The sequence below is a fragment of the Podarcis muralis genome, chromosome 1 (genome assembly GCF_964188315.1).
Source record: "Podarcis muralis chromosome 1, rPodMur119.hap1.1, whole genome shotgun sequence".
NCBI classification, from domain to species: domain Eukaryota; kingdom Metazoa; phylum Chordata; class Lepidosauria; order Squamata; family Lacertidae; genus Podarcis; species Podarcis muralis.
The window spans coordinates 74,492,915-74,505,380 of record NC_135655.1 but is presented as its reverse complement, the minus strand read 5'-3'; the positions used below and the strand labels follow the sequence as shown (position 1 = coordinate 74,505,380).

Here is a 12,466-nt window from a genome sequence, read left to right as displayed (position 1 = left end):
ATAACCAAAGCCTTCTACCTTGTCTCCAGCTCAGGCTTCATCACCTACTACCTCGTCCCGACTTGTGAGAATGACAGAAGAGGCATGAGAAAGGGATGAGCTTCTAAACAAACTTATACCTGGGTTATACAATGCTGCATCATCGGCTGAATGAGCCCGTAGCATCAAAGCAAAGCCTGCAATCAAATAATCAAGCTTAACTGCAGCGATGTGCAACATTTCTTAACTCAAGAGCCCCCTTGATTCTTCCTCATTCAAAAGGTTGCGATCCTAAGCACATTTGCATGAAAATATAAATGCCATGGAAATCACCTTCCACATCAAGTGTGTTTCAAGCTGCAGAGTAACAAATCAATCCCTAAGTATAAACTGGTTTGCTACAATAAAAGGATCCTACCCCCCCTTTAGTGTTGCTAATGAAGGAAACGGATCTCAGCCCACACATGTGATCATGCAAATTTGCCAACCCAGTAGCAAGGGACACAGACTAAGAGTGACATTCAAAACTAGAGAAGTCTCCTGTATTGTTACTGTGTGTATGGAGGGGTAGTTGGGCAAAATGGCCTTAGCAAGCCATCTGCTTGAATGGGACCGCCTCTACGAATGATCACCAAAGAAGAAGTGAATGCCCCAATCACTTGCCCTCCTTCTGTGGGCTCAACCTGCATATTGGTCCGGAGGGTGAGGTAGGCAGAGGATGCTGCTCCTAATCCTGTCCCAACCTGCTCAGTCAGAGAGGGAAGGTGAAAAGTTAGCCATAGCAAGGAGGGGCAATACCAGGGCCAGAAGCTAGTGCCAGGCACACTGCAGAGGCCTTGGAATGAGCAACGGATTGCATAGTCTTCATGCCAGCCTTGGCTATAGGGAAGGGCATATTTTCCCAATGCATTTTCCCCATCACATTACTGGAATGCCAATTGCCGGGAGGTGGGACAACACACAGCACATTATCTTCCTTCTCTTAAACCATAAAGAAACAGGAGACCTTGTAGAGCCTGGAGCTGACAAGTCCAAGGCTGCAATCCTAAATCTCAAGTAAGTCACAATGAACTCACAGGAACCTGATCCTGGGAAAGCATGTCCACGTCTGGCCTGCACGCATGTGTAAAAACATAACCTTCCTGTCTCACATACCAACCCAAATTATATAGGCCATACTGATCTCCTCTTACTCTTTCCATTCCCTACAGTTGCAAATTGGGAGGAGGGCCTGTCTTTATGGTCAGTACCTGACTGTTTTGGAAGCGATAATAAAATACTACTAGTACTAGATAAACATAATTTACCCAAAAGGGAGGAATTTGGGAGGACCTCTGGCTGCCTCCCAGCACACACACACACAATTTCAAATTCTGTCAGCAGGAAACCAAAAAGGAGGGCAGGAGCTTGTCAGGAAGAATAATGGGGTAGGACAATTGTGCCTATGATGTCACCCTTCCTGCCATCTGCTACTCAGCAGCAGCTCCACTCACCCCCTGCCCCCCTCCCCCATTAGAAACAAAAAGACCCCACATAATAACATGAGGGTAATTCACAACACTGCTGCCCTCCACGTGTCCATTCTCATCTCAGGAGAATTTGAAGAAGCATCACCGGTTACAAAAGAAGGCCAAAACTCACAATTTAAATGTAACTGGTTTGGGGGTTTTTACTGTCCCAAAAATAGTGACCCTGGGTTGCAGGCGAGTGATCGAGGCATGTAGTAGGGATCTGCCCTGCTCTCAGATTCTTCTGACTCAATGCTTCACTCAATACCACCTGAACTAAGCTTAAGGAGGCTCCCATCGACCCACCAGAAGCCACACAAGGGACTGACTCAGTGGCTGCAAGTTAAAGGGAGAGGTTGCAACTTCATGAATGGACTGGCAGTCCTCCAAAGTTTTTCCTCTCTGACCACAAGGACAGCAAACACATGTTCAATTAATATTGGGGGGTTTTTAAAAAAAAAAAGCTAAAGAAGAACTTGTTGTATTTCATGCAGTTGTTACATGAGCAATTGAGAAGATAAGGGTGCAATAATCAACATCCTGAAAGGGATTTGCTTCTCTCTCTCTCTCTCTCTCTCTCTCTCTCTCTCTCTCTCTCTGTGCTACCTCTGAACTTACCTCTAACAACAACTAAAGCCCCTTAGTCCCAGAACCCCAAAGGCTTACAGCTATAATTTACGAATGTCCTTTATTACAAGCATCTTGACAACATATAAGCTCTGTTTGGGCACTTACCCCTTGCATGATTACAGCTGCATAAGGAGATCAAGGCCATGCTTCTGACTCTGCGCCCTATCCCGGCTGAATGCCCCGACTGCTGTCCATGCGCTGAGGGTAAGGTCTCAGGAAAGGGGCCTACTCTGTGCATGGGGGCTCCCTGGTGGACTTAGAACCCTGATAGCACAGGGTTCTAGATCATGGGGGTGGGGTGCCTATGTGTGTAGAGCAGGCTCCCCTTTTCTGATCTTTGGCCACTGTATGTGAACAGCAAGGTGAAGGTGAGGGTATGGCCAGGTTCAGGAGGCCAGCATAGGAGATGCAAGAGCCAGAGAGTAGCTGCATAGCATTTCTAGCTATGCAAAGCTATGCAAAGCTTCGCCATCCTGCACAGCTCCTAGTCCATGCTCATGACCAGAAGCAGCAGAACATGGAAAACAAGCAGTGCATGCAAATTTGCTAGATATGCATAATTTATTGCTGCTGCAGAATTCAATTTTTTCTTTACAACTGAACTTGGGTCACTTTGGCACAGAATCCTGTTCTGTGCATGTGAAGTTTATTTATTTATGTCACTTAAATTTATATCCCATCTTTACTTCAAGGGGCTCAAGGTGGCATACATGGTATTCTCCCCTAGTTTCTCCTCACAACAACCCTGTGAGGTAGGCTAGGCTGAAAGACAGTGACTGACCCAAGGTCACCCAGTGAGCTTCATGGCCAGGTGACAACTTGAACCCTGGTCTCCCAAGTCCTATTTTAACCACTACACAACACTGGCTGTAAGTTGACAGTAAACTGGCCATAAAAAGGTAAAGGTAAAGGGACCCCTGACCGTTAAGTCCAGTCACAGATGACTCCGGAGTTGCGGCGCTTATCTCACTCTATAGGACGAGGGAGCCGGCGTTTGTCTGCAGACAGCTTCTGGGTCATGTGGCCAGCATGACTAAGCCGCTTCTGGCGAACCAGAGCAGTGCACGGAAACACCAGTTACCTTCCTGCTGGAGCGGTACCTATTTATCTACTTGCACTTTGACGTGCTTTCGAACTGCTAGGTTGGCAGGAGCAGGGACCGAGCAATGGGAGCTCACCCCATTGCGGGGATTCAAAACTGGTCATACTACTGTGAATAATGTGGTGTGGTTATATACCGAGTCCTACATAATATGTTTTATTAATTGTATAATTCTATGCAGACATACAAGTCAGTAGACCCCATTGAATACAATGATGCTTATTTCAGAGCAAATATGCAAACAATATGTTGTTAGAGGGCCAGGATTGCTTTCCTTTAGACAGAGTTGCTATGTCCTTGACAGAAGGATACAGTGCCTAAATCAGATGTAATGTATAATGTGGACTAGAGAGACCTGGGTTCAAATCCCTACTCAAGCTCTTGAAGAATGAAGTTCACTTGGTAAGTCTTGCCACTCTCAGCCTAACCCACCTCAGAGATTCATTGCAAGAACAACATACATGGATAGCTCAATGTATTCACCATTCGCAGGAATGTGACAAAATAAACAAATCCTATAGCAGAAATCTCCACCTGGAATTGCCTCATTTCCCAAGAGAGACAATTAACTAGCACCCAAAATCTCACAAGGCATTCTTCCTTTGCTGTCACCTCTTCTCCAAATCTAGTGAAAACAAAAAACCAACCATGCAAAATTGCTCACCCCACTTTCAACAGATCACCAAACATCTAGAGCTAGGAACTTGCTGCTGTTACATGATTTACATCTTTAATGTACCTTCTTGTTAATGCCCTTTTGTTGAAAACAATGGAATTTAGGTACAGGTTTCAGGTATCTTGACTTACTCCCATTGAAAGCAATGGTGCGTATTCCATTGAATTTTTTTTTCATATGATGTATAATTACTTTGTAGAAGTCACTCTCACATGATATGATGACTGCCAGACAGCTTTAAAGAGGATTCAGAAAGGATAGGGCTAAGAGTCTCTGAAGCAGAGTAAATTATGCAAGAATAAGCAAAATAAGCAATTTTTTCAGATTGGTATAGTTTGTCCAGGCTGCAGAATTTATCTACGAATCAAGCACTGTAAATCCATATCTACACACAATGATCAACAATACAACAGATGCAGTACTATTATTTACACTGAGAAATCTAGCATGATGAATACAAAAGACCTGTGCAAGTTTTTGATTACATCATTTGAATCAATAAATGTTTTGTTCCTGTGAAAGTCACCATGAAAATTTCCCCAAGTTCCTTTACTGTTGTTGCATTTTAACTCCAGTTCTTTCCCCTATAGATATTCATATTTGCTATTTTAGTAGTTATATGAAATCAAAACCTGTAAACTGCAGCAGTTTAAAACCATAAAGCAAAAACAGAAATATTTTTAAATTAAAAAAATAATGCCTTTCAACAAGTTATTTTTTCTTAAACCATCTAGTTAAAATTTTTAACTGGCAAAAATAATTTCTGGGGAGAAGATTTAGGGCCAAACTCTATAAATGAGATAGCCATCACACAGTTAGCAATTGTGTGAATGGATTTTTTAAAATAAATGGCAGCTTTGGGAGGCCCAATCTGAATCAGGGCACTGGCATGAGGTATAGGAGAGGTGTTGTTTTGCACAGTGGTCCTGATTTAAATCAGGCCCCCTACTCCAACTCTTCACCTTTGGAGAGCAGGGAGAGAAGAAGCTTGCATTCATTCCACAATCACTAACTAATTGTCAGGGTGCTTGGGCCACCCTCCACTAAAAAATAAAAGCAAGATCAAACTTCTACACGTATGTAACCCAAAATCTGGCTCCCAAAGAGACCAGTTCTTCAACATGCATGAAGGATCTAAATGAAGAAATGTGTGTAACTTTGGCTTATCATACCATTTTTTCTGCCTTTCTACAATGATCACTAAAAATCCAATTCAAAATATACCTTTGACCAGGTCACATGCACACTGAAAGCCTATCGTGTGTAATCAAAAGAGCTCAAAACCTGTTGTAGGTTTGGCTGGGGTTTGGGTTTTTTTAAGTGCAGAGCTATGGTTCTCAGGAGGGACGCGGGTGGCGCTGTGGGTAAAACCTCAGTGCCTAGGACTTGCCGATCGCATGGTCGGCGGTTCGAATCCCCGCGGTGGGGTGCGCTCCCATCGTTCGGTCCCAGCGCCTGCCAACCTAGCAGTTCGAAAGCACCTTGGGGTGCAAGTAGATAAATAGGGACCGCTTACCAGCGGGAAGGTAAACGGCGTTTCGTGTGCTGTGCTGGCTCGCCAGATGCAGCTTGTCACGCTGGCCACATGACCCGGAAGTGTCTGCGGACAGCGCTGGCCCCCGGCCTATAGAGTGAGATGAGCGCACAACCCTAGAGTCTGGCAAGACTGGCCCGTACGGGCAGGGGTATCTTTACCTTTATGGTTCTCAGGACACTGCCCATGCTTATGTGGTACCTGCACGGAATACAGAATCATGGAATACAGGTATGTCTGCAGATGCCTTCTGAGCTGTCTCATTTGAGAGCAGCTCCTTAACTCGTTTCTTGCTCTCCTTGCAACAGTTACCAGATGGCAAGTCAATTTCCCTGTACAGTATTTGGGAATAGCTAGCAAGTTATTCTAGGTCAAGAAGCTCTCTCAGAATTGCGTTTAGCTTTTAAGCACGGCAGCAGTGACAGACACACCCCCCCCCCCGCCCCTACAGCACCCTAAGCAGTTAAGAACAAAAAGAGATAATGCTGTATATTATTCAGTGTTCTTCGTAGTGCTTTAAAAAGCCATTCAGGAACCTTTCTCTGTAACCTTCCCTTGAAGCGTCAATAAAGCAGACTGGAGGCAAGAAGTATTCCCCCCCCCCCCCACACACACACACTCCACGCTCCCCACATCCAAGCAGGGGTGATGTCACTGCTAGCCAATTGCAATGAGCCGTGTGCACACATGCAAGGGGAGGAGGGAGATTATGAGGACTCCACAGATGGCTCCAGCTGGGCCTAGCATTTGATTAATCGCTTGAATTACCATTCTTTGCTACAAAATAATAAAATGGGGGAAGGGAAAGCAAGAACAAACACTAAAAAGCAATCCAGCTGCTGAGGGCTACCCACAAATAGAGAGCCGGAGGGGAGGGTCTATTGTGAAAGGATGGCTGCTGAACTGAATAGACTGTACCTGGGCTCTTCGGAAGAAGGGCAGCAGGCTGTGTGGGAGACAACAAGGTCTATACGTCATGAGATAAAAGCTTGCCTCCTTGCTTTTCTGTTTTGTAAGGCTGGTAGCAAGGATTTAAAACCCAGCATGTCAAAAAGAGCGAGGCATACCTGACAAGGGTTGCCAGACTCTCTTTGTTGTTGCTGTTAGCTGTGCTCTTTGGCCTGACGTGCAGCTTAACCTGCTTAATTTCTACATGCCATTGGCAAATAAGCATGACCGATATAAAAGATGATGGCAACCAGAAGCCTGCAATACAATACACACTTACCTGTGAGAAAAGCCTACTGAATGCAGAGGGATTTGCTGTCACATAAGTGTGTATACAGTGGTACCTCGGGTTACATACGCTTCAGGTTACAGACTCCGCTAACCCAGAAATAGTACCTTGGGTTAAGAACTTTGTTTCAGGATGAGAACAGAAATCGTGCTCCGGCGGCGCAGCAGCAGCAGGAGGCCCCATTAGCTAAAGTGGTGCTTCAGGTTAAGAACAGTTTCAGGTTAAGAACAGACCTCCGAAACGAATTAAGTACTTAACCTGAGGTACCACTGTACTTCCTTGGGAGTAAGCACCATTGAGATTAAATTCCCTGGGTGGAGCAAAACCACATATTTTTATAAAATTTCCTTCCTTTACCCTTTCACCTGTCTCCTCCTCGGCTGTATGAATAAGCATCCCAGCTTGCCTTTGCTATAGGGCAGCATGGCAAAGCCTTGCACTTACACCTATTTTTAGATCTCATAGTGCAGCTGCACAGTCTGCTTCAGTCTATTCTGCTCTTCTACTGGACCACGCGGCTGGTTGGCTACGATGAACATGGGGATATTCAGTGGGAAACGTATGCCTCATTTCACAGGGTATATCTGCACACCTGATTGTGGAATCAGGTGTTCCTTATGGGGAACATAGGCAGTTCCCTTCTGGGTGTGCTCTATTACATCCGAAGGAAACCTTAGTGTTGGGCACTTATGCCCTTCACACCCAAGGTGAAGGAGGCTGCATGCCAGCCCCAAGGAGCATAGCACAACAAAACTTGTTAGTAAAAAGGCAAAGTAGATGTGAGCAGAGGTTGACTCTGGGAAAGGAGGTTGATGGAACTGATCGACAATTTAGATAATGAGGCTGAATTGCTTGCCCTCAAGGTTCTAGAAAGAAGAGGCACCAGTAGTTAACCTCTCCTGCTTCAGAACATTGGCAAACAGAAGACACACCGTGCCAAATGGGCATTCAGAGTTATACCACCTCTGTGTCATTCACTGCCCTTTGTAAGGAAAAAGGATCAAGAATGATGGCTCGTCAGGAGCACAACGCTGCTCCTTCCTCTCTTCTGCACACAATTTGCTCTGCATGCAATTATTTTCATTGACATAAATCCTACTTCAAAGGATTATCCCTGCTAACCCACGGCTCTTGAGGATAGATTATGCATCAGGCAACTGAGTTCAGAGAGACACAGAACTAGGTTCGATGAATGAATAGAGGGAACACTGCCTGTATTACAGACACTGTGAGGTTTCTTCCACACACAAATATTTGTAATGCTGTGAGTTTGGTGTGTTTTTTTAGTGATCCTCTGGAAACAAAATTTTAAAAGAGTTTCCTCATAGCACTTAAATAGCACTATATTATCAGGCAATGTGCGATTTCACGGCCAAGAGCCTTTCACAATGTTTACTTAATAGTAAGCCCTATTCAGCAAAGGTCTCTTTTCAATGTTAATTAAAAACTTCCTGTTTGCAGGTTCAGCCTGTTTTATTGCTGACCATTGAGTATCCTGGGGATTAATGATGAACAGCCCTCTAATCACCCCTTGAACAGCCTCTCTTCATTGTTCCTTATTGTAATTTTCTATTATGATGAGGGGTTAATTATATTTTCTCTTATTCCCCGCTCTGGTTTCATTTTTATACAGCAAAGCAAAAAAAGTAGGTACTTTCAGAGAAAAGAGCTTGTGTAGAACCAATCTCAAAACACTTTTGCATTGCCAATGAATATATGTAGCAATCAGAACTGCAAAGCATTCTCAGTGTTTGTGCAGCCTTATATGTTAGTTAATACTATGCTTGTGTTAACTCTATTTGGTCCCCACTATGTCCAAAATAGTTTTGGTTTAAAGGCAGAACTACACATTTTGTGTAATCCCAGTATTCTCTTTGAGTATGAATTTTGTGTGTGTGTGGTTGTTTTTTTACCACAATGGAATTGGGAATTATGCAGCCATGATGGAAGCAGAAGACTGGAAATGGAGGAGAGCAGTTTCTTAACCCTTTCTGACTCATACTCATATTTCTCCAATAAGGATAAAAGCATCTGGTGTGGGGCAACTTTCAGTAGAAAAACAGCACATGGGGAGAGGATTAAAAAGCTCCTCTTTGCTGGTTCTGCACTGGCCTTCCTTTTGAACTGCAACCTGGGCTGGTGCATATTTGTAAATGAAAAGGTCTCTAATAGGACCACTATGTAGCCTAAGTCCCAACTTAATACAACAGCATTAGCAGATCATTTATTGCATTGCTTCATATGTCAACTGCCCTTTGAGGCTACACAGGAGCACTGAGTCACAGCAGGATTGAAGGGTGACCAAAGGCACCAAGCTTAAGTACCTTGATATTGGAGGCTGGCTGGATGAGCTCTGTGATGGATACTTTGTCTTGCTGAAGCCTTCTCTTGACCAGCTTGGAGCAGCAGATGTTGACGGAGCTGAGGACATGCCACGAGTTGTACTCCACAAAGGAGCGGCTGTCAATGACCAGCATGCTTTCGGACCCATTCCTCAAGAGGCTGGCAAGCTTCTTGGGATCCATCACTTTGCGTGGAAGTCTGTCCCCAGCCATGGTAGACTTGTCCCTTCCGCAGCAAGTGGGAGAAGGGAAGGAATGCCCAGGGCAGGGGAAGCCAGCTCAGATCTCCCAGAAGCGAAGGGGGCAGGGGGAAGGGGGGAGGCAGCTTGAAAACAGCCAAATTTTGCCACGTTGCTAAGGCCCTGTATAGCAAGTCATTGTGCCAAACCTGTTGAGAAGTACAGAGACAGACAGACAGACAGAGAAAAGAGAAAGGTGGAAAATGTAGTCAGATGCTGTAAGTATCATATACCAAACTGGTACTATTTTGCTCTTCTCTAGCTTAGACATATTTAGGTGGGACGCGGCTGGCACTGTGGTCTAAACCACAGAGCCTAGGGCTTGCCGGTCGCAAGGTCGGCAGTCTGAATCCCCGCAATGGGGTGAGCTCCTGTTGCTCTGTCCCAGCTCCTGCCAACCTAGCAGTTCGAAAGCACGTCAAGTGCAAGTAGATAAATAAGTACCGCTCCAGCGGGAAGGTAAACAGTGTTTCCGTGCGCTGCTCTGGTTCGTCAGAAGTGGCTTAGTCATTCTGGCCACATGACCCGGAAGCTGTCTGCATACAAATGCTGGCTCCCTCGGCCTATAGAGCAAGATTAGAGCGCAACTCCAGAGTCGTCTCAACTGGACCTTACGGTCAGGGGTACCCTTACCTTTACCTAGCTCAGGTTTGACAAAAGCTACATAGAGTTCTATAACAGAGGTGGCTCCTCCAGATGTTGCTGAACTACAGCTTCCATCATTCCTGACCATTGGCCATGTTGACTGGCGATGATGGAAACTGCGAGTCAAAAAACATCTGAAGAGCCATATGTTCCCCGTCCCTTTTAAAGCAGGCACCACAGTGCATTGAATGGTTTAATGGATCAGCCATCCAGAGAAAGAGAGAAAGAAAACCCTGAAATTATAGATGGCAGCCTGGAAATGATACAGCCTGGGGCTTTTGACCTTGATGCTGAGCATCAGTGTATCATCTGTACATCACTCACAACTAAAGAAAAAGAAAAAAGACCTCAACTTTTCTGGATGCTTCACTGATCTTCAATCCCACTCTGTTCTGTGTAGAAGAAGGGTTCTCAAAGTATGTTCCAGGGAGCCTGGGATTCCTCTATACCAAAGGGAACCTGTGGCCTTCCAGATGCTATTGTACTCCAATTCCCATGACTCCCAGGTAGCGCAGTCAATTATCAGGGATGTTGGGAGCTGTAGTTCAGCACCATCTGGAGGACCACAGATTATCTCCCCTTCTCTAAACCCATCATGAGCCATTCAAAAAGAAGGTTTGTAATGGTGAAGCTACCAATGAAAGCACGCTCACCATTATGGATCAAACCCTGTAATACGTAGCTGCAAGTCAATATGCTCTAGATCACTCTATTATTTCACATGCAAAAGGTACAAGACCCAGCAGGCATGGCCACCATATGCTCTGGACTAGAGAGCAATGTGCTATTGTTTCTCAGCAGACAACTCACTGTTGGGAAGGGGTCCCTGCTAGTAGAAACTCTGAAAGTCATTGACATAGGTCATGAAAACCACAGGGTGGGGGACGTACTGTTTAAGTTTACACTGGAAGAAATACTACCCCTATTTTGTACCCCCATTTTGTACCCCTATTTTGCAAATAAAGGTTATACTGGGGTGGGGGAGAATAAAACAGAGGCGATATACAGAAATTTCTCACTTCATAGTGAGATTTCTCTGTAAAGAAATCAATATCTGTATTCACCCTTATAACTTAAACCTAGCAAGTTGCAACTAACCACTTAATTTGCGTGGCTTAATTTGCCAATTATTTAGAAAACCATCACAAAAAGTAAACCATTTCCAGCTCATCATTTAAACAACAAATTAAAAGAGAAGAAAACACATTTTCTGCTTTCTTTACATTTCTGATCAATTCACACGCTCCCTAAGATTTATTTTTTTAAAAAACAAATACAAAAACTGCAGGCCCAGTTTGTAATCCAATCAGCATAGATCCCATTTGAACCTTCCTCCTTCCATATTTACCTCAGACTTAAGGCTTAAGAGTAAGTCCCACTGAATTTAATAGAGCTTATTCCTGTGCAGACATGCATAGGATTTTGTTCTGATTTACTCACAGTCTACTCTGCCTGAAGATGCTGAATTGAAAACTCTGTCTGCGTACATTGATTCGAGGGGACGACGGCCCAGTAATCCTTAAATCATGTAGCTCATAGTATTGTCTTCATTTTTTCCTTGTAGAAGAAACATTGAAAACTATACTAGAAGCCAAGGCAAGAAAACAAACTCTTTCTGCTTAAATCTCTTCCCATGCCTCAATTCTCAGTATTCATTATTTATCTGTAGGTTTGGCCAAAGATACCAATTACAGCAGTTGCTTTGGCAGTTGGCTGGCATACAACCCCTCTGCACCATCAGGTTCAGTTCAATATGTATGTATATATATTCTCATTCTCATTCTCTCTCTCTCTCTCTCTCTCTCTCTCTCTCTCTCTCATGTTCCACAATTAGATTTTCTTTTGCACTTCAGGGCAGGCTTTTAAAACTGAAACAGCCCTAATTAAGAAGGGTCTGAGGGGGAAGACAGAGGCTCCTGCTACCCTTATGACACACTTCATTATGCACTTTCCGCTTTGCTGAGGGTCCCCTGCTGTACCTGAGCTACAGAACTGAAGGTAATCAGAAGGGATGCAAATTAATTGGCTTTCTCCCCCTACATTCCTCTCCTGATTTTAACCCATCTCTCTCCACTGGTGGGGGAAAGCTAGCCGCACATTTCTCTCCATTTCTCCAAATTCCAACCAGGAGATTAATTGAAGCAGATAGACAAAGAGGCTCTCATTAAAGAGACAGAGATAATACCGACAAAGGGACGAGAGAAAGAGAGAGATCAGAACGAAACGGAGGAGTGGTCGAATAGAGAAGGCTGGCCAAAGATTGAGGACAAGGTAACAAATGGAGTCCTTCCGCTCTCAAGGCTATGAAGAAGGACAAATGCCCAGGACTTTCAAAACACAATTCAAAAGAGGACCTAGAGATTTAAAAACAAAACTTTATCACAGCTGCTCAAAGAAACACGGTTTTCAGGTGCCTTGCATATGCTTAACTGTAGTGAAGAAATAAATCCATGTGAGGGTTGAATAGCAACTGAGCCAGTCTGTGCTCTGACCTTGCCTTCATTGATGAAAAAGGTTTGTGGTGGCCTGTGACATAGCTCTGGCCCCCAAAGGCCCTTTCCGTAAGGTCTGCCA

General features: G+C 44.4%; 1 protein-coding gene across 1 annotated transcript in view; it reads right to left on the bottom strand.

The window, feature by feature from the left end:
* Positions 1 to 12,466, bottom strand: part of DUSP8 (dual specificity phosphatase 8) — an 85,353-nt gene that overhangs the window by 56,012 nt on the left and 16,875 nt on the right. The window contains exon 2 of the mRNA XM_028734445.2: positions 8,991 to 9,396. Within this exon, the coding sequence (XP_028590278.2) occupies positions 8,991 to 9,221 (231 nt within the window). The 5' untranslated portion in view covers positions 9,222 to 9,396. The remainder of the gene's footprint in view (positions 1 to 8,990; positions 9,397 to 12,466) is intronic.